The sequence below is a fragment of the Balaenoptera acutorostrata genome, chromosome 16 (genome assembly GCF_949987535.1).
Source record: "Balaenoptera acutorostrata chromosome 16, mBalAcu1.1, whole genome shotgun sequence".
Classification (NCBI taxonomy): domain Eukaryota; kingdom Metazoa; phylum Chordata; class Mammalia; order Artiodactyla; family Balaenopteridae; genus Balaenoptera; species Balaenoptera acutorostrata.
In genome coordinates this window covers 52,887,662-52,909,510 of record NC_080079.1, presented here as the reverse complement: position 1 = coordinate 52,909,510, position 21,849 = coordinate 52,887,662, and the positions used below count along the sequence as shown (strand labels likewise).

The 21,849-nt window shown below is 54.6% G+C and overlaps 1 protein-coding gene across 1 annotated transcript; it reads left to right on the top strand.

Moving 5' to 3' along the window:
• The first annotated feature begins 1,049 nt into the window (after positions 1–1,049).
• Positions 1,050–21,390, top strand: CDHR1 (cadherin related family member 1). Its single transcript, XM_057531244.1, has 17 exons — positions 1,050–1,182; positions 1,707–1,802; positions 2,608–2,753; positions 3,578–3,628; positions 4,804–4,893; positions 6,159–6,245; positions 7,772–7,888; positions 8,996–9,139; positions 10,947–11,025; positions 12,329–12,429; positions 15,009–15,212; positions 15,717–15,869; positions 17,482–17,646; positions 18,046–18,113; positions 18,655–18,883; positions 19,873–20,130; positions 20,833–21,390. The coding sequence occupies exons 1-17, from the start codon at positions 1,128–1,130 to the stop codon at positions 21,388–21,390; spliced, it is 2,601 nt and encodes an 866-aa protein (XP_057387227.1). The 5' UTR covers positions 1,050–1,127.
• The last annotated feature ends 459 nt before the right edge of the window (positions 21,391–21,849 follow it).

The window sequence follows — 21,849 nt, the reverse complement described above, 5'->3', positions numbered from 1 at the left end:
CAGCTGTCAGCACCCAGGGCCCCCATAGCAGCGCCTTGCTTGCCTAAACGTCTTCCAGGGATGGGAAGCTCACCCCTCCTGGGACAGTCCATACCTGTGTTGGCCAGCTCTGTTAGCAAGTCTGTCCCATGATGGGGCTTGAATCTGCTTTCAAAGAGTTCGCCCTTCCTTGCAAGGCTTGCGTGGGTCTGCTGCTTCTCCATGGTCACAACTGGGCACCGCAGATGGGGAGGGAGACTAGCCTACTGCCTGGCAATCTCTGCCTTCCACCTTACTAGAGACTTGAAGGCCCTCTCTGCTGCCCAGCACACACGTGGACCCCCACTAGTGACCAGACTAGTAATCGGACCCTCTGGGAAAGCTAGCCTGGCCTGGGGGGCAGGACGGGAATGGGTTGAGATCTCAGAGAGGTGGTCCTGATAATCCCTCACCATCTGCCCCTTTCCCAACCGTAAATCTCACCCCCAAAGCCTTCAGGGACACATCCCTGGAATCTATTTGGATTTTTAAGGCCATGCCCTTCCCAAAACCCACCCACCCCCTTTCTGCCCCGCCCTCATTTCTCCTAGAGACTAGTGGGAGGAATCCTTCTGCGCTGAGGTTGGGCCCTTTCCCTGCCACTGTTTTACAGTCAGTCTCAAAGAGAGTGGCAAACTCCCTGACAGTCACAGAGGAAGTTCATAAGAAGGGAAAACTCCAGTGGAGCCCAGCCCTACCAGGATTTGCAGACCTGGAAAAAGTCCCAGTTTTCCAGTGCCCTGCGGCCCTGGGGTCCCCTTGGCTCCTGCGCTCCAGACCTGGGGGCAGAGGTCGCGGTAGCACAGAGGAATGCCCTCCCGCCCCCCACCCCCGCCCGCTGCTGGGAGCGGGTCCCCTCAGCTCTGCACCCACTAATTGGTCTCGTTCCGCTGCGGGCGGGAGCGCTCCAGCGGCGCCGATCCGAGCCGTGTCATCCGCTTAGCGCCCTGCGCACCATTCAGCGCTCCCGCCCCACGCCCGCCTCCCGCCGCCGTCCCCCACCGCCCCCGCCCCCGCCCGGCTCTGCACTTGTCGCTGGCCCAGGGCATGCTCCGTGCTCCGGCGCCCGGCCTCGGCTGCGGGGAGCAACAAGACCCGCCCGCGGAGACATGGGGCGCGGCCTGCGGGCCGTCCTGGCCCTGGGGCTGCTGCTCCTCCGCCTAGGTGAGTGGCCGCAGGCCCCGCGGGCCCCGGTAGGGACGAGGGATGGGTGCCGGCGCCCCCGGGGCGGACCCAGGGACAGTTCTGGACGTTCACTTCCAGAGTGGGGCTCGGGACGGGGCACAGGGACAGGGACTGGGGAGGGGGCGTTCTCGCTGCTCTCCGCTTCTTCAGAAGCACGGTCGGAGGTTTGGCAGCCGCCCCGAGGGCTGTGGGAGGGTGTTGCCCCTCCCCGTGTGACCTTGGCCAGGGCACTGCCCCTCTCTGGGCGAGGTTTCCTAGTCTGCCCATTGATGGGGCTGAGACTGGCCGCTGCCTGAGTTCCAAACGGCCAGATGGTGCGTGTCCCTGACAACCCGAGCCCAGCCGGAGCCCACGGGAGGTGGTGGCCGAGGGCCCCGGTGGGCGCGCTGGGCTCCGGGAGGGGAGCACCCGCCTGCCCGCGGATGGGCCAGACGCGCGACCACCCGGTGCGGAGCAGTCCCTGCGCGTGTCCGGGTGTCCTCTGTTCCGTGTTCTCTTCCTAGCCCAGGCCAACTTCGCCCCCTACTTTTTCGACAACGGGGTGGGCAGCACCAACGGAAACATGGCCCTCTTCAGCCTCCCGGAGGACACTCCTGTGGGTGAGTACGCCTGGCATCTGCCCCGCATAGGTCTCCCGGAGGGGCAGCCCACGTTCCCCTGGACCTAGAGACCGAACCTGTGACTCCTCTGAGCCTATCCAGACGCCGAGCGCCAGGCTACGGGCGCTCCCGGGACACCCTGTTTGCGCTCTGAATTCCCCGGGGCAGTTGCAGGAAAGGAGGGCACGGCGGCCGTGGAGACCTAAGCTGGGCCAGTCCTGGAGACCCAGCCGCTGAGCCCAGAGACAGGGCCGGCCCCAGGGGCAGGTGGCAGTCCTCAGCACTGGGGCCTTTACCCACTGCGTGACCTTGAGCAAAGTACTAACGTCCCAGAGCCCCAGGGCTCTAGGCTTTAAAATGGCCCTAGAACAAGGAACTCAGTGGGATCTGCAGGGAGAGAAGGAGCAGGAGAAGGAGGGAGATTCACACTTCCTCTCCATCACCTGGTCTGGGAACCCTGGGCAAAAGGACCACTGCAGTGTAAAAGAAGCACCTGCTCAGAATTCCCTGAATAATCCAAGCATGGGGAACAGTCCTGCACGTGGGTCACCCCTCCACCTTAAGGCTCCTCCCTTTTCCCTCATCCCCCATCCCCAGTCTTGGTTCCTGGGACAGGAGTCATTTCCAGGCAGAGACCCTAGAGTTAGACCCAGCAGCCCTGAAGCCCTCTGTAACCTGTATTCTAGATTACAATCTGTAAAGTGGCAGATACTAACAGCTGATAGTCGTGAAGAATAAAGAAAAAGAGTAGGAAGCAGCCAGCTGGGACGGGGCCAGCTGTGAGTGCTCAACTGTCTCTTTCCAGGCTCTCATGTGTACACCCTGAATGGAACAGACCCTGAGGGAGACCCCATCTCCTACCACATCAGCTTTGACCCCAGCACTAGAAGCGTCTTTTCGGTTGACCCCAATTTTGGAAACATAACCCTGATTGAAGAGCTGGACAGAGAGGTATGGGGACCTGCGAGGAACATTGCCTGCCAGGCATGAAGACAGACCTCTGTGGGTGGGAAGGTGCCCTAGAGAGCATCCTTGGAGAGGTCCCATAAATCACAGAAAACTCAGCCAGCAGATCAGGGCTGGAAAGACTGCTTTAGAAAGCGGGTCTGAGTTTGGTAAATCTCCTCCCCTCTGTGCCCTCTGAACCTGCGGGTGACAGGGCATGGGCTATGTTTCCCTTGTGAGATCCCACACCAGGCTGGTGGACCAGGTACCTGGACCTCAGCCGTGGGGTGCTGCCAGCTCTGATCCAATGGCAGACTCCACCAGTGCAGAGAAAGGAAAGGGTGGGTCCCAGAGACAGCTGTGGGGACACAGCAGAGGAGGTGCAACTGTTCTCCCCTCCCTGTCACCCTACGGGACCTGGGGAACCTCGACACCCACCATGTCAAGGGCAGGGCTTAAGACACCACAGACCTGGACCTCTGAGGAACTGTAGAGTATGGAGAGTCGAGGGAGAGAGAAGGGGCAAAAAGAGGAAAATTTTTAACTGGATTAAAATCCTCTTCCTGGGTCCTCCAGCACACTCGTTAGCATCTCTCCTCATTCTAACAGGGGTGCATTTTCGGTTGGCACCTCAGCCCTCTGGGTTTATGAGAACCTCTGATGGGCCAAGCCCCAAAATAAGGTCTCAAGCATGGCCAGAGGCAGCTTTCAGCCACTCCGCCCTGCTCCAGGGCTCCCTTGAAATGCCCAGGCCTCCTCTGATGCACCCAGCCTCCAGGGGTCCCTATGGTGCCTCAGACTCCTGGACACTTTGTCCTTGTGCTTCACAGAGGGAGGATGAGATTGAAGCCATTATCAGCATTTCCGACGGCCTGAATCTGGTGAGTACACACTCCAGTCAGCCCCTGGCAGCACGCAGGGCAGGGCTCCCAGCAAACCCAAGCTGAGGTCCAGCAAGATCTGCCCCAATATACTCATAGGAGAGAGGGGAAGGAAGGGAGAGAGAGGGAAGAAAGCAAGACCTGTCAGCTGCACTTCTGACGGAGCACACCCACATTCCTCAAGCAGTATCTCCTCAAACCTGCCTGCCCATCCATCTCCTCCCACCTGGCTCTTGGCTCTGCCCCATCACCCAAGCTGAACACCTGGGCACCCGACCCCTCCTCCCTCTCCTCCTTCCCCACAGCTGCCGCTTTCGCCCAGCCCTCCTCACTGCTTCCCGGATAATCCTGGGGGCTCCCCTCCCTCCAAGGCTCCCCGACCTCAGTCCACATCTGGAGCCATCACTGTGCAGCACAGACCTGGCCACAGATCCCAGCTCAGAAAGCACTAGCGGCTGGCCCCCACTGCCCTCAGGGTGGAATCCAAGCTTCAGACTGCCATTCAGAGCACCATCAGCCTCACCCGCCTTCTCTCCCACATTCACCCTACCAGCCGTGTAGCCCTAAATCTGCTTATGCTCTCTGAACCCACGTATGTGCTTCACTCTGCCTTTGCCCGTGTTGCTGCTTCTTCCTGACACACCTTCCTCCTCCTTCCCTCTCACTTGACAAAGAGCTGCAGACCTTACTTCTCACACCTCTGTGAGGCCTCCCTGCTGTCATCCACCGCAGGCTGGGTCAGATGCCTCTTCTCTGGGGCTCTGGATGTAGCCACCTGAACTGGTGCCTTTGCCTAGGCTGGGGCGCACCGTGCCCCCAGAGTCACGTGGTGCAGGCCCCAGCCCTCAGCGCCCAGCCTGCTGTGGTTGTCGCCCTGAATGATATCACGACTGTTCTTTTATATGTTGCTCTTTGCCCCCAACTCCACCCTGCAAAATTCACACCATCAGACTGTGTCTTCTGTCTCCAGCATGGAACACAGTGCTTGGCGCCAAGTAGTTCCTTAACAGTATGTGCTGCATGAATGAATACAAGAGGGAAGGAAGGAGGGAGGAAGGGGAAGGGAGGGGGAAAGAGGGGGCAGAGACATACACCTAGGGTGTTAGAGGCCATTGTCCCTTTATCACCCAGAAGGTCTCAATGCTCCAACACCTGTCCCCTTTGCCCCTTCTCAGGTGGCGGAAAAAGTCACTATCCTGGTGACTGATTCCAATGACGAGGCACCCAGGTTCATCCAGGAGCCCTACGTTGTCCAGGTTCCCGAGGTGAGCAAGGGGCCACCAGGCAGGGTCGATGCACTCCTGCCCCAGGCCTCTGGGCGGCCCTGTGACCTGGCCAAGGGGACCAGACATTGGAGTGAAGAGCCCTCTCCGTCACTCACTACCCTCTGGAGACCCCTCCCCTCTGTGTCCTCCCGCCACCTCTGTTGCCACCCCCTCACATTTTTATTCCAAAGGAATGTTCATTGACCATTTTCCATTAGAATTATAATGCACTTTTTTTTTTTTTGCACCCTCACCCCCTGCAGTGAAAATGCGGAGTCCTAACCACTGGACCATCAGGGAATTCCCTATAATGTACTCTTATTGTGAAAATGTGAATTATACAGAAAAGTAGGGAAAAAAAGAGTTTCAGAAACCACCCTTAATCCCTCCAGCTTGAGACAACGATGTTAAATTTGGGGGTATTTCCTCCTCATCATTTTCATGATCATAGGTTCTTGCTTTCTCTTTGTTTTACATAGTTGTGACTATACTAAACATATGTTTTCTGTATTCTATTTTTCACTGAATTTATAACATAAGAATTTTCCTCAGTAATTGTAAAGTTGCGGTAACTAAGATTTTAATAGCTTTCCTTGAGTGCATATTCCAGCATTTACTGAACTGTTCCTTTATGTTTGGATATTAAAGATACTTTAAATTTTTGCCATCATAAGAAACATCAAACAACAAACTCTGAGCATAAGAGTTCCTTTCTCTAATTGGAATGATTTGAAATTGCTGGGTCAAAGCATGGGTGCCTGTGAGGTGTTGCCGAATTGATTTTCCAGAATGGCACCTGTTTGCCTTTCCCCTAGGATGTGAGAAAGTGTTTGTCTCCTGGTTCCTGGCCGACACTGGCGATTCTGGGAGTTTTAAATGTCTGCTAATTCAGTAGGAGAAAGATATTTGCGCTGGCTCTAAACTGCACGTGTGTGATCCCTGGTGATACTGAATATGTCTGTGTTTGTTAACTGTTTCCAGTCATTTCATATTTAAAGCCTTTGTGTATTTGGAGCTGTTCTCCGGGGGAGGATATCTGTTTGTTCCTCCTTTCCTCTGCCCTTTCCTGACCCCGCTCTGACTCCAGTGTGTCTCCTCCACCAAGGCCCCTCCTCCTACTGGATGCTCCCTGGGTCAGTCACCACCTTTCACCTCTTTTTCACCCCTCACTCCCCTGACTCCACCTTTCCGTGCCCCCAGACCCCAGTTCCCTGAGCATCTGTCACTGCCCCTGGGACTGACCTTCTGTGGCTGTGACCCCTCAGGACACACCTGCCGGGAGCAGTATCGCCAAGGTCCATGCAGTGGACAGGGACACAGGTTCTGGAGGGAGTGTCACCTACTTCCTGAAGGTAAGGTGGGGCACACAGGAAATAACCAGAGGCCTGGGCTAGCAGGGACACCTGGACAGCCCCCATCTCCATCACTAAAGCCCTTAGGTCAGTGCCTCAACTATTCCCAAAGATTGTCACAGGTGGTGCATCCCACCCAAAGAGGTCTCAGTAAATGCAGGCGTGGGATGAATAGGTGGGGACCTAAGACTGGCCTGAGAGGAAGCCATCTTCCCCTGACTGGCCCATCCTGGCTCCCTCTGAGTTGACCTGCCTCCCTCTCCCCAGATCTCAGGACCCTCAGCTCTCCCCCCACCAACCCCTCCCCCAGAAGATGGCCTGGGCACTTTGCACCCACACAAAGTAGAAGAAACCTGCCTGGGCCTAGAATTGTCAATAGGAACAAAGGCAGAAGGGGCAACTCTCAGAATGAGCAGAGCTGTGACACCTCCACCCGACCCTTGTCCATCCACCCGACCCTTGTCCATCCACCCGACCCTTGTCCATCCACCCTACACTTGTCCATCCATCCTACCCTTGTCCATCCACCCGACCCTTGTCCATCCATCCTACCCTTGTCCATCCACCCTACACTTGTCCATCCACCCTACCCTTGTCCATCCATCCCACCCTTGTCCATCCACCCTACCCTTGTCCATCCATCCTACCCTTGTCCATCCATCCCACCCTGTCGAAGGCGGAGACCCCTCCCCGCACCTCCTGCCTCGCCCTGGGCTCCTCCGGAACCCACTGCCCTCCTTCCCACGGCTGCTGTTTCCGCAGCATCTTCTCCGCTCTCCACGGTTAATCCCTTGCTCTCACCATTTTCAAGGCAGTATATCTCAGTGGCTAGAGACACAGGTTCTGGAGAAAGCCCCTGGGCTCCATGGGTTCTGGAAAGATTCCACCACTTCCCACGCATGGGGCTTCAATCATTGTATGACTTTCCCAGCTCAGTTTCCTCATGCGTAAAACGGGCAAGTTGAAAGCGCATCCTCATGGGATAGTTGTGAGGATTAAATACGTGTCAAGCTCCAACAACAGCTCCTGACACACAGTGACCCCTCTTCAGATTGAGGACTGTCTCCTGTCCCCACCTGACCTCCCCAACCCCCTACCCAGCTGCTGCTGACTGACCCACAGTCACTTAATGGAGGGGTTGGAAGATGCTGAAGGTTCTCTCTGTCACTGTGGCTTTCAGCCCTCACCTCCTCTAGGTTAGAGCACTCTGCTGACATTTCTGCCTGCTGGAAACTCCAGGCCAGAGCTTAGCCCCGAGCTGGGCCCCGTTGTTTTCTAGCTGAGCCGAGAAAAGAGCTGAGGCCCTGCTGGAAGGGAACGTCTTTGTTGGACTGAGGGAGAGGGAGGGAGAGGGAGGGGAAGCCCAGAGCCCTAGGAAGCGGGGGCCCCTTTGCACCTCAGCCCTGAGACCAGAGTTCGTGTGATGAAGGAAGGACGGTGAAGACCCCCATTCAGGAAGCAGAGCAGGCGATCCTGGGGCCACCCGGGTCCCTCCCCAAGGCCCAGCCTGCCCCTCACTCTTACAGACTCCACACTCCACCAAGTTTTCTGTGGACCGCCACAGTGGTGTCCTGCGCCTCCAGGCTGGGGCCACCCTGGACTACGAGAAGGCCCAGGCCCACTTCATTGCTGTGGTTGCCAAGGTAACAGAGAGGGAGGAGTGCAGCATCTGGGCTCTCCTCAGCCTCCTTCAGGGGAAGCGGCCCTTGGATTGGAGCAGCTAGGTTCTACAGTTGGGGGGCAGCTCAGGGCAGAAGGTACGATGGGGGAGGGGATGGGGGGGTGCAGCTGCTCGGAATCTCTATTGAGTGGAGCCTGCCCAGACATGGACATATTCTCCAGGGAGGCTGGTGTTTGTGAGCCGGAGAGGTCATATTCCCTCCTGGGAGAGGGTGTATGCCCCCTCAGGACTGACAGGCCTGGCTCTCCTCTGTAGGCCCAGGTGGCCGTGCCTGGAGACTCATGGCCCTCACATCCGCACAGCCTGGTCTCTGGGCACCTCTGTTTCTCTGCCCGGGCTTGCTCATCCTCCTCTTCCTCTCCGTGTGACCAGTTACCCTCTCTGAGCCTCAGTTTTCCCATCTGCACCCCCGTCCCCGAGACTTAACTAAATTCCTCATACTTCTAAAGTGTGTGAAATGGGATCTGCAGCTCAGCAGGTACTCAGCCAAAGCGGCTGCTCTTTCCCAAGGGCAGGAAACCCCAGCCGTCCCTCCCAGCCCCCCATTTTCTTTTCCAGAGAGGCCCCTGCTGGTCACATATTGGCCACAGGCCATCCCCCTCAGTCTGCACCAGGAGGCTCGTGCCGGCCCTGCCTGCCAGTCACTCCATGAGGGCTGGCTTGGTGGGCGCACAGCTCCGTTATAGACGCTCAGGCGCGGGTCCACATCACGCTCTTAGCAGGTCCTCAGGAGTGTTTGAGGCTTGGCTCCTGGCTGGGAGAGGGGATTTGGCTCTGACCCCCTCCTCCTCTGCTACTGATCAGACATGATTTCCCTGGAGAGAAACCTAACCCTCTTTCCAAAGGAATGCCTAGGAGCGCCTACTGCATACCAGGCACTGATTGAAGACCTTCATGCATCATCTCATTTAATTTTCCTAACACCCGTCTGAGGGCAAAATTATCTCCAGGTGACACAGAAGCAAACAAAAATCAGGGAGGGCAGCCAGTAAGTGACAGGAGCCGGATTCCGTGGGAGTCTGCTCAACTCCAGAGCCCAACCTCTCTTCCCTCTCCAACCCTTCCCCAGGATGGCGGAGGGAGGCTGCAAGGGGCCAACGTGGCGCTCTCAGCCACCACCACGGTCACAGTCAATGTGGAGGACGTGCAGGACATGGCCCCTGTCTTCGTGGGCACGCCCTACTACGGCTATGTGTACGAGGACACCCTTCCGGTGGGTGGCTGTGCCCCTCAGCCCTGTGTCACCTCCGGACACCTCCTGCCCTGTCCTTTGCCCTGCCCGAGGATCCCCCTGCTGGATGGCTGGGTTCGACCCGGGGTCGCACTCCTCGGCTCACGTGGAGGCCGGCTCTGGACCCACTCAGACTCAGGCCACAAACAGGTCGTTTTGCATGGGGAAGTAGGCCCGGGAAGAAGCAGCTGCTCGTGTGTGGAGCACCTACTGGGTGCCCAGGCTATTCCAGGCGTTTCTTCACTCACTCAAGCTTACGCCAGCCCAGCTGCACATGTCAGCCCTTCAAAAGGGCTGAGAAGAGAGGCTGGGAAGAGAGCTGATGACTTGGTTTAGGTGGCCCTTTCCTCCACCTCGTACAGGAGGTGAGGTGCCTTTCGCTTCCCTCCCTCCAAGCCTGTAGCCTGGGACCCCTCAAACCAGTAGTTCTCCCACAGTTTGCTGCTGAATCACCACAACCCTTGTCGGACATCACACGCAGGCCCAGCTGGAAGGCTGGCCTCAGCTTCCTCCCCCTTCAGTGCAGTCTCCATCCCTCCTCCCCGTCCCCCCCGCCCCCCCTCCCCCATGTTTTGTGTTTTGGCCTCTCAGGTTCCAGTCCTGGGCCTGGCATCCAGGGGCCGGCCTCCCCTCCACCCGGGAGCCCGCACCATCCTCTACTCAGCCCAGCCCTCTCGCCACTGCACCCTTTTCCTTCTGCCGGACACACGCCCATGGGCCGAATGCCTCCTGCCCTTCTCAACTCAGCCCAGGCACTGCTTTCGCTGACATCTTTGGTTGATGTCTGCTCCTATGCCAGGCACGCCCCTCCATGAGCACGCCCCTCCTTGGGGTGAACCCATGTGTTTATATGCCCCCCAGCCAGACCTCCCGTGGCCACGGCTCAAGAACTCTCCGTGGAATGGAATTGCATTCTCGATTTTCACTTCCCCGGATTCTGATTATTCCCAACTGTATAAAACAATGAAAACACTTACTGAGCACCACTCATGTGCTGGGCCCAAGCTAAGACGTCACCTTTTCAGATGCTGGCAGCCGAGTGGTGCAGAAGGGCACAGAGTGGGGGAGAGAGAAAGGCCGTGCTGCTCCCATGGGGGCCGCAGGTCAGAGCAGGGCGAGGCCCAGATGGTCCTGCTGAGAAGCTAAGGGGGAAGGAGGTGCCGGGGCGGGGGGGGAGAGGACAGTCAGGAAGCTGCCATGAGGATGGATAGGCCTCCGGGGAGACGGGCCTGAGTAGGGAGACCAGGACGGGGCGGCAGGCCAGGATCGAGCAGGGCTTGTCAGGTCGGGCAACTTCCCAAAGCCTTCGAACGGCCCCCCAGCGCCACAGGATAAAATCCTAGTTCCTGGACTTTGCATTGGACACCCTCTGCCTGGGCCCTCTCCCACCTCTCCTTTCAGGCACCTCTGAAGGCCGAAGATGGATGAGGCAACAGGGGTGAGGCTGGAGGGTGGGCAGTAGAGGCAAGGCCTGAGAGTGGTGTACGGGGAAAGAGGCAGTGTAAGAGGTGTGAAGACGAGGCCCGTGCAGGAGGCCTGTGTGCCCAGGGGGCAGCCCACGTGCCAAGCCACGTGGGGGGCAAGTAGCGGGGCTTAGGCACTCCCTCCAGCCCTGGAAGGCCACGGGGCCACGAGCTCCCGGTAGAGCGAGGATAGGGTCACGCAGAGACCTGGCTCTTGAGTGTGGGCGGCACCTCCCCTCACCTCCCTGCTGTGGGGCAGCATCTGGGGAAGGGAGAGCCCCAGCATCCCCCATCGGCCTCAGGCAGCTGCTCCTGTTCCCCCCAAGGGCTCAGAGGTCCTGACGGTCATCGCCATGGATGGAGATCGCGGCAAACCCAACCGTGTTCTCTACAGCCTCGTGAACGGTGAGTCTGGGGCTTACTGCTGGGCTGCAGCTACAACTCGCTGGGTAAACAGAGTGAGATCCCCAACCTCTCTGGGTCCCAGTATCCTCATCTATAGGCCAGAAGCACAAGATGCATGGAGAAGAGTGGCTGGTTCCCTGCAGGAGGCGGCACGTCTCCTTGGGCATCTGCTCTGGTCCCTGCTTCTCATTATGTCCAGCAACAGGGAGAGATGCATTGGACAGGGAGGGGCTGGGGCGGGGGAGGGTGGATACTGAGAGTGGCACAGGTGGTGCCAATTCACGTTCCCACACGCTCCTGGGCATACCTCGTTAATGGGAAGGGGTGGCAAGATTTCTTATACTCTTTAAATTGCCATCTGTTTTTCTCATTCTTTTAAATGTTTTGGCCTAGAGCATACAGTTGAATTCAGTGAATTAAATGCAGTGATGATTTTGCGTGTCCCTAGTACTAGCCCTGTACATGGGTGAGAAAACTGAGGCTCAGAGAAGCTAAATTATCCCAAGCTCCCATTGGGTTTGAACCTAAGTCTGCTGGCTCTTTCCACAACTGGGCAGCAACTGGGCAGGAGGAGCCAGCCCTGGGGAGGGCTCTTCAGCCCTCAGTAGCTGGTCCCCTCCAGGGGACCACCACACCTCGTACCTGGTCCCAGACATGCACACATCTCCATGCTCTCACTCAGACACCATCACCTCCTCTGACCCTGTCCCTGGGACATGCCTGGTACACACTCCCCTTCCAGCAGCTCACACATGTGCAAATGTGCCCACTGTCACACACAGGCATCTCTCCCCAGGCATGCAGACCTCCCTCCCCTCCACCGCTGCCATCCTTCAAACACCTATCAAGGGCCCACACCACACCATCTCCTCTCCTGTCTTCTTGCATCTCCCTCTACTCCTCCTCCTCCAGTCTTTTTCTTTCTTCCCTCCATTATTTTCTCTCCTTCTCTCCACCGCCCATCTCCCTCCCTCTATACCTCTTCATTTCTCCTTTCTCTTTCCATCACACACACACACACACACACACACAGACACACACACACACACACACACACACACAAGAAGCAAAATACTAGAGCACCTGGGAGCCAGAAAGTAGTGAGTTTGAGTCGCAGTTCTGCACTCACTCTGTCAACCTTAGATAAGTTACTTAGCCCCTCTGAGACTCAGTTTCCTCATTGGCAAGACACAGATGATAATAGGGGAGAATTGAATGAGATAACGTGTGAGGAACGTATGGCGCCCTGCGCCACCGTGTGGTCTTGTTCGGAACTGCAGGGCACATCTCTCCTCTGTGACAGGCACTGATGGAGCCTTTGAAATTAATGAGACGTCTGGAGCTATCTCCATCACCCAGAGCCCTGCCCGGCTCCGGAGAGAGGCGTATGAGCTGCATGTACAGGTACCCTCTCACGAGCTTGGCCTTCCCCACCCTTCGGCCCTGGAAGGTTCCAAAGGTGATGAGACCTGGGCTGCCCCCTTACCCCCCAGGGCTCGCAGGATCTAGGGAGGAAGGATCTAGATGTTGCTACAAGGAGCACCTACAAGAGGTAGTACCTGGCAAGGGGAGCTGCGATGAGGCAGGAGAAGGAAGGATGGAAGCAGCGATGCCATGAACATGGGTAGGACCCAGCAAGTGGAGACTGGTGTTGGGGTGCACTGGTTAGGGTGGGGCAGGCGGAGGCATTGCAAAGCCAGGAAAGCCCAATGAGCCGAGGCTGGAGGTGAGAACACATGATGCGGCAGGGGGACAATGAGGAGTCAAGTGGGACTGGTGCCAAGAGTCCACAGGCAGCACGTAAAGGAGAGACGGTTGGACCCCAGGTGGTGCCGGAGGAGCAAAGGCCTTGAATACGAGGCATGGGTTTTCCCTGCAACAGGGCCAGCTTTGCGGCCATGCAACCTGTGAGATTACACAGGAACCACAATTAGAAGGGTCCCATGCTGGGCTTAACGCTCTGCTCTTGCTGTCTTGAAATTCTTAACCATTTTTTAACAAGGGGCCCCCTATTTTCATTTTTCACTGGGCCTGCAAACTACGTAGCTAGTCCTGCCAAGAGCAGGGAAGAGCCATGGAAAGGTTTGAGCAGAATTAGAGTCTTGTTAAAAGCTCACTCTGACTGCTCACTAGACCGGTGGGATTCCCAAAATCAGAGAGCTTGGAAAAAAAAGATTTCCAGGACACACTCCTGAGGATGGGTATTTAGTATGTCTGGGGGAAACCCAGGATTCTGCATGTTTTGAGCTCCCAGGTGATTCTGGCATCAGTCTCAGCCTGGCATTGAGAGCACTGGTCCCAACTTGGGTTTGGAGGGAAGTGGATGAGAGGTAGGGAAGCAAAGCCATCAGCCCAGGTGACAGAGGCCGAGGGGCCGTGGGGATGAGCGGAGGCGGAATGGTAAAAATGGACAAATGGCAAACTGTGAAGGAGACAGGCTCCACGGAACGGGGCCGTGAGGGGTGGGGGAAAGGAGAGGGAGGGATGAATCCAGGGTGGTACCATGCCATCAGGAACACAGGTGAGGAGGCAAGTTGAGTAGGATGGGCATGAGGCATCTTGGTGCCTCGGGGACATTCAAGTTGAAACATCCAAACTTGAGGGTACAGGTTTGGACTTCAGGGCAGACAGCATCCACATACAGGTAGCTGTGAAAGGAGGGGAGGGCATGAGGCCACCCAGAGGGGGGCTGGGGGGAGGGAGGAGCCACCGGCTAAGAACGCCACTGCGGGAGCACCCCAGGATAAGAGTGAGGAAGACGGAGGAGCCAGGGAAGGAGAGACCAGGGGTCAAGTCCAACCTGCAAAGTGGAGCCACTTTAGCCAAGGGGACAGCACACTCAGGAGGGGGAGGGGGAGCGGGCAGTGCCACCTGCAGCATGGAAGTCAGTGTGAAGCATCTGAGTTGGGGACGGGCTGAGCATTGAATGGGAGGAAAGGGGGCAGAGGGCATAAGCTTCTACCAAAGAAGAGTTAGGAAGCAGCTAGTGTGTGATGGAGTAGGGGCCAGGGAGGGTAATTTTAGGATAGGTAAGACCAGACATGCTTATAGGAAAGCGGAAGGAAGCCCTTGCAGGGCCTCATATGGTATTTGCCACCGGTCCCTGAGGTGCTTGTGGACTCTCGGCCCTGGCTTTGCAGCCTGTATTAGTCATCCACTGCTGCATCGCCACACCTCCCCTCCCTGAAGCCTCCCCCTGGACAAGTGGACACAAGTGCAGAACATGGTAAAGCTAGGGTTTGAACCCACGTCTGGCTGCAAGGAGAGGGCAGTGCGGTGAGGTGGAGAGAGCACTGCCTAAGGAATCAGACACATCTACCTTCTTCCTATTCCAGCTGTGTGACCCCAGGTGACTGCCTCACTCCTCTTGCCTCATCTGTAAAACTGGACTAGTAATAGCACTATACTAGTTTCCTATGACTGTTGTAACATATCACCACAAACTTAGTGTCTTAAGACAACACACATTTATATCTTGCAGCTTTTGTGAGTCAGGAGTACAGGGTCAGCTTAGCTGGGTCCTCAATTTCAAGGTCTTTCACGTAGCTGCTAACAAATTTTCAGCCAAGACTGGGTTCTCATCTGAAGGCCCAACTGGAGAAGGATTAGCTTCCAAGTTCACATGGTTATTGGCAGGATTTAGTACCTTGTGGGCTGTCAGACTAAGAACCTCTGTTCCTTGCTGGCTGTTGGCTAGACATCACCATTAGTTCCTAGGAACACAGGCTTCTTCAACACAGCTGTTTGCTTCATCCAAGCCAGCAAAAGAGTCTGCTAGAAGATAGAAGTCATGACCTAATCTAATCACTAAGTGATATCTCATCACCTCTGCCATATTCTTTCAGTTTGAAGCAGGTCACTAGGCCAGGCCACACTGAAAAAGAGGAGATTACATAAAGGCGTGAATACCAGGAGGCAGGGATCATTGAGGCCATCTTGGAATCAGCCTGCCACACAGCCATAGCCACCTGTCCCCACCCCAGGTGACTGAGGTCAGCTCTGCAGGGACCCCAGCTGCCCAGGCCATGGCCCCTGTCACCATCCGGATCGTGAACCTCAACAACCATCCACCGACATTCTATGGAGAGAGTGGACCCCAGAACAGATTTGAGCTGTCCATGTATGAGCACCCGCCCCAGGGGGAGATCCTGCGGGGCCTCAAGATCACTGTCAATGACTCAGACCAGGTATGTGGTCCTGCCCTCCACCCTGTCTTCCTGCAAACCACATGGGACCAAGTCCCAAAGCTGAGCCTGCATGAGCCTTTCCTGCTGATGTCACAGGGGCCTGGAGAGTCACAAAACGAATGAAGCAAGAGTGGGTAACCAAGAGAGAGAAGAGGGAGGGTAGATAATCAAAGACTAGCTGCTTGGCCTAAAGATATTCACAATCAATTAAAAAGAAAAAGCCAGTCAAATAAAAGCACCTCTGCGTCTGACCCTCCAGACATCGCAAATGTGGCCTTTTGCCTCCTGTGCCCGGCTCAGGGCTAGGCTTTCTGTGCTTGTTTCCTTGCTTAGTCTTCATAGTCTGCTCAACCTTTCTGATTCTTGATCACCTCCCCTATAGAAAGAAGTAATAATACTCACCTCCTGGGGTCAAGGGCACGTGAAGGCTCCTTGCATAGCGCGACTAATGAGTTTCTATTCTCATTCATCTTCCCTGTTTCCTTTCTCCAAACTGTTGCCCAGGGAGCCAATGCCAAATTCAACCTGCGGCTGGTGGGACCCGGGGGCATCTTCCGAGTGGTCCCCCAAACGGTCCTGAATGAAGCCCAAGTCACGATCATTGTAGAGAACTCAGCCGCCATTGACTTTGAAAAGTTCAAAGTGTTAACCTTCAAGGTAGGTGATGCTTTGCACTACCCTGAATGGGGGGGTCGCAGCAGCACCTAGATTCATTCCTAAGGGGTCCCTTGTCACACCCTGCCCCTCCTGGCCCTACTCCTTTCCTCTCAGTTTCTCTGCCCCTCCTGCTGACTTGAGGACCAGGTGGAAAGGGAGAAGAAGAATCACGATACAAGAACCTTCTCCTACTGCTCCCACAGCCTCACTGAGCTCCCGCTTCCAAATTGCGACTATCCCCAGGAATGCAAGGAGGGGGGGTCCAAAGAAAAACTACCAGTACAATGTGCCATGTGAATAGATTGAGAGAAGAAAACTATCTGATCCTCAGGAGAGATGTTTTCTCATACACATTTGACATATGTCATCTATTCTGTTAAAAACTTTAGCAGAAGATGAAAAATATACTCCTTTGTACTTGTAATTATTTAAAATGATAAACATATATAAATAATGCATATTATACATAAATATATAATTTATATTAATAAAAAGGAAAAATACTTTGTTGATATTATTTAAATTGTTTTAATTATTTATGATTACAAATGCATAGACACCGATAGCTAGCATCATGCTTAAAAGTGAAATTCTACACAACATTGTAAATCAACTATACTTCAATCAATCAGTCAATCGATAAAAGTGAAATTCTAAAAGCATTCTATGAAGTCAGGAACAAAACGTGGATAACGGCTCTCACCACTATTCTTTAACACTATTCCTAGAATAACATTATTCCTGGATAAAGGAAACAAAAGGTACAAACATTAGAAAGGAAGAGATAAAAATTATCATTATTATTATCATCATTATTTTAGATGATGTGATTGTTTGCTTAGAAAAATCTAAAAGATATGATCAAAAAACTGTTAGACACAGCAAAGTTGCTAACATGATTGATTATAAAGTTAATACACAAAATCTAATAGTTTTCCTACATACAAAAAATAGCAATGAGAATAATGGAATAAGAGATCACTTTTACAATAACAACGAATAGATAAAATTTCTAGGAATTACCATAACAAGAAATATGCAGCATCTAAATGACAAAAAAAATGCACAAATTTAACAAAAGGACATAAGGCAAGAAATATAAAGACACACCCTGTTTAAAAATGCAAATTCTCATCAATTAATAAAGAATCACACCACCTCAATTAAGTCTTACCCAGAATTTCCTTAGAGGAGGAGGGAGGGGGCTTGACACAATTATACTGGTTTTTATCTGGAGAAATAAACCTGAATAGTCAGGAAATTCAGGAAAAAAGAATATGAGGCAGGAACTTGCTCTAACAGATATTAAAGTATATTATGAAGCCAAATAGTTTTTTAAATGGAAGTTTAAAAAAAAGGAATATGCAAATCAATGGAGCAAAAGAAATTGGTCCCAATGCAAATGGCAACCATAAGGGCACAGGCATTGCGGTCAGTGGGGAGGGAAATGATGTGTGCCTTAGAGGTGCCCCCTGCAGGTGGGGGCAGGCATAGATGGCTGGCAGCTGAGAAAACGGGAGACAAGGCAGGGATGATACTGAGACAGGACGTGGCAGGCTCTCTGCAGAGCGACTGCCACCCAGACAAGTCCTCCTTTTCCTTCCTTCCCCAGCTCCTGGCCATCGAAGTGAACACCCCAGAGAAGTTCAGCTCCACAGCAGACATCGTGATCCAGCTCCTGGACACCAATGACAATGTCCCCAAGTTCACCTCCCACTACTACATTGCCAGGATCCCCGAGAATGCCCCAGGGGGCTCCAACGTGTTGGCTGTCACAGTGGGTTGGGGCTGACCCAGGGACTGGGGGTGAAGGGGGCCTTGTGAAGTCAGACAAACTGGGGCTCCAGTTTAAATCGCAAAGCCCACACTCATTGGCTGTGTTCTTAGACAAGCTACCTGCCCTCTCTGAGCCTCAGTTTCTTCTATACAGTGGGAATAACAGCACCTCAGAGGACTATAATGAGGACATATAATGAGAAATATAAGGCCTTCCAGATCTGGTTCCTCCAATACTTGAGATCTCCTGGGGCGAAACTAGGGCTCCAGAGCATGCCTCCAGATCAGTTTCTTCCCAGCTGGGCAAACCCCCCAAATCCTTGTTTTGCCATTGAAAGCAAGAGCTGCCAACATGCCCTGACAAAGGGGCAGGGGCCACTGGGAGCTTTCTCTCTTCCAGGCCGTCGATCCAGACACAGGTCCCTGGGGTGAAGTCAAATACTCCATCTATGGATCCGGGGCAGACCTGTGAGTAGATCCAGAATCCCGGACAGGACCTCAGGCAAGGGATTTGGGAGGCTGAGGGTGGAGGAGGATCTGTGCTAAAGGCGGGAAGAACAGGACCTGGGTCGGGGAGGCGAGCCTGGGGGCAAGGAATGGAGGGGAGCTGTAGAGAGCCTGAGGTAGAGGTGTGGGGACCCACCAGGTGAGGTGAGTCTGCGAGAAGAAGGGATAGCATTATGGCCTGGAGCTGGGGCTCATGGCCTTGGGGGCCAGGCAAGCAGTGCTGGGCTAGGAAGGGGCAAGTCGTGGGAGGAGAGGGAAGGGCTGTGACTCGGGTTCTACACTGATAGACTGCTAAGTAGGTGGGTGGTCCTGCTTCCCTGCGTCAGACTGCGAGGATGCGGAGAGGAGCAGGCAGGATGCCTTGGGGAGGCTGCCTGATGCATTACCGCCCCCTCCTGTAGGCGGCTCTTTACTACAGGCACCTGTGCACCTCTGTGAGTGTACACGCGTGTACGTGAGTGTGCTTGTGCACACCCTTGCCTGCGCTCTCTGTGCCCAACAGCTTCCTGATCCACCCATCCTCTGGGATCATCTACACCCAGCCCTGGGCCAACCTGGACGCCGAGGGCACTGCCAGGTACAACTTCTATGTGAAGGCGGAGGACATGGAGGGCAGGTACAGCCTAGCCGAGGTGTTCGTCACACTGCTGGATGTCAATGACCACTACCCCCAGTTTGGAAAGAGCGTCCAGGAGAAGACAATGGTGCTGGGGACCCCAGTGAAAATTGAGGTGGGCTTCGAAGGTAGCTGAGCTCCCCTAAAAGTCTTGTTCCTGCAACTGCAAGCGGCACTGTAGCATAAGAATTTCTTTTAAAATATATTGGATTCCTGACATAAGCAAGGGTTTTCTTGCTTTTTTTTTTAAATGCACAATCTATTTGTTTATTTATTTATTTATTTATTTTTGGCTGTGTTGGGTCTTCGTTTCTGTGTGAGGGCTTTCTCTAGTTGCGGCAAGTGGGGGCCACTCTTCATCGCGGTGCGCGGGCCTCTCGCTATTGCGGCCTCTCTTGTTACGGAGCACAGGCTCCAGACACACAGGCTCAGTAGTTGTGGCTCACAGGCCCAGTTGGTCTGCGGCATGTGGGATCTTCCCAGACCAGGGCTCGAACCCGTGTCCCCTGCATTGGCAGGCAGATTCTCAACCACTGCGCCACCAGGGAAGCCCTAAGCAAGGGTTTTTAAGGTACTTTATATACCCTCATCCCCACCTCAACCCAGAAGTAACCTCTGAGAAAGAAGATATTTTTGCCACTTTACACATAAAAAAAATTAAGGCTCAGGCAGGTTGCACGTTTGGTTTGCCTGAGTTCACACAGCTGGTCTGCCTGCTTTCACAGCACTGCTTTCCCCGCTGCACTGCCTTCCTGATACAGAAAAAGCATGAACCCTGGAACCCAACAGACTTGACTCTGGATCCCAGCTCCCCTCCTTCTACCTCTCCATCCTTAGACAAGTCACTCAGCCTCCAGGCTTTTGTTTTTTGACAATACAGACTGCCTAGACTTGTTCTGAGAATGAATTGCTACAACACACATAGAGAGCCAAGCACAGACCCACCCTGGCTCATTCAATTCCTCTCCCAGCTCCATTCACTCAAATAGGATTAGGACCATTTCCCTTCAGCCCAGCCTGCTCTATATGACGTGTTGGTTTAGCCAGGGTACGCAAGTATTGCCCTCGAAGCCCAGCTCTGTGTCTGTCCCTCTCTGTGCACAGGCCACAGACCAGGACGCAGAGGAGCCCAACAACCTGGTGGACTATTCCATCACCCACGCGGAGCCAGCCAACGTGTTCGACATCGATGCACACACGGGGGAGATCTGGCTCAAGAACTCCATCCGCTCCCTGGATGCCCTGCACAACGTCACACCCAGCGGGGACCACACGTGGTCCCTAGAGGTGCAGGCCAAGGACCGCGGCTCCCCATCCTTCAGCACCACAGCCTTACTCAAGATTGACATCGTAGACACTGAGGTGGGTACGGAGCCCTGATCTGGGGGGTGGGGGGGAGGGTCAGAGGGCCAGCTCAGGCCTTGCTGCAACATGGCCAGAGGGAGAGAGACCACCTTCCTCCAAAGACGCCCGCCCAATGCTCTCGAAGACCACCTGTGCCATCAAACACACAGCCTTTGAAATCAGGTCGAAATCCTAGTCTCAACACTTTGTAATGGTGTGACTTTGGACTTTGCTAAGCCTCCACTCCCTTTCTGTAAAATGGGACTAATGATGCCTCCTTCACATGGGTGTTGAAAGGCAGAAGTAAAATCATTATGTGTAGTTCTCAGCTCAGGGTCTGGCAGGAAGTCATCACTTAAGAGGTTCCTGAGGCACTTGGGCAAACGTGACACACACTCCCCCCAATCAAAGGAAAGCAGTAGCAGCTAATGCAGGAGTTCTTCATCCAGAAGAGGTGCTTGCATCGTGCTCACTCTGTGTGCATTTTTCTGCAGAGGTGCATGCATTGTGTTTTCTCTGTGTGCATTTTTCTGCAGAGGTGCATGCATTGTGTTTTTTCTGTGTGCATTTTTCTGCAATGAATCCCATAGTGCTCATCAGATTCTCCAAGGGATGCCTGACCCCAGAAAGCTTAAAAACCATCAGGCCTAAGGGAGCTTACGGCCCCTGCTCTGTCCTCCGGGGACGAGGCAGGAGCAGCCGAATGCATCTTTCTTCCAGATGCTGTCCCGAAACCCCATGGCTGCCTTCCTGATGCAGACCAAAGACAACCCCATGAAGGCCGTGGGTGTGCTGGCCGGCATCATGGCCATTATTGTGGCCATAACCGTCCTCATCTCCACCGCCACCTTCTGGCGCAACAAGAAGTCCAACAAGGTCCTGCCGGTGCGGCGTGTGCTCCGCAAGCGGCCCAGCCCCGCACCCCGCACCGGCCGCATCGAGTGGCTCAAGTTCAGAAGGACCAAGGCCGTTGACAAGTTTGTGCTCAGAGAGGATCCTCCCAATGAGAACTGCAACAACAACAGCCTGGGGAGCGCACCGCCCCCCAAAGCCCCCGCTCCCCCTCCACCACCCAGCATGGCACCCAGCATGGGACCAGCCCACTGGATGGTGCCTACAGTCTCTGGCTCACTCGCCCCTCAGCAACCCCATCCATCACCAAAACCCAAGGCCTTGGCAAAACCCAAGGCTGCGGGAAGACCCATCCAGTCAGCTCTGGTCTCTGAGCTCAGGCAAAAGTTTGAGAAGAAGAATGTGCATAACAAGGCTTACTTCTAGAACGTGTCCTGTGGTCCCTCTCTCCCAACCCATTTGCCCAGCTGCTTGGGCCATACTCCCCAGCTCTGCTCCTTAGGGTCACCCCTGTTTTGTACAATGGTGTAACCCCCATATCCAGGGCTCTGGACAGTGTCTTGGGCAAGGAATTTATTTCTCTGGTTATGGATGCAACTGGCAAATACTTTCCCATCACCCAGATCCTCGGCACAGCTTCAATGCTCCCTGTTCTGCAGAGGCTGGGAGTCGAGTAGGAGCCAGATGTATGTCTTCTACTCACCAACCCCAGACCTCACAGTGTCTCTTGGGTCCCGCTGGGGCCCCAGCTTTCTCAGTCCAGGAGCAGGGCCCTGGCTACATGTGACAAGGTCGACTAGAACCTGGATCCTGAAGTCTTCAGCTAAATGCAGGAGCAGAAAAAGGAGGTTCAATGCTGACTAAGGTTGAGGGTCAGCGAACCTT

Excerpts from the sequence above, each read along its gene's own strand:
- CDHR1 (XM_057531244.1), top strand. The coding sequence starts at position 1,128 with ATGGGGCGCGGCCTGCGGGCCGTCCTGGCCCTGGGGCTGCTGCTCCTC. Across the intron at positions 3,629-4,803 it reads TTTCCGACGGCCTGAATCTG|GTGGCGGAAAAAGTCACTAT; the intron begins GTGAGTACACAC and ends GCCCCTTCTCAG. Across the intron at positions 18,114-18,654 it reads TATGGATCCGGGGCAGACCT|CTTCCTGATCCACCCATCCT; the intron begins GTGAGTAGATCC and ends TGTGCCCAACAG.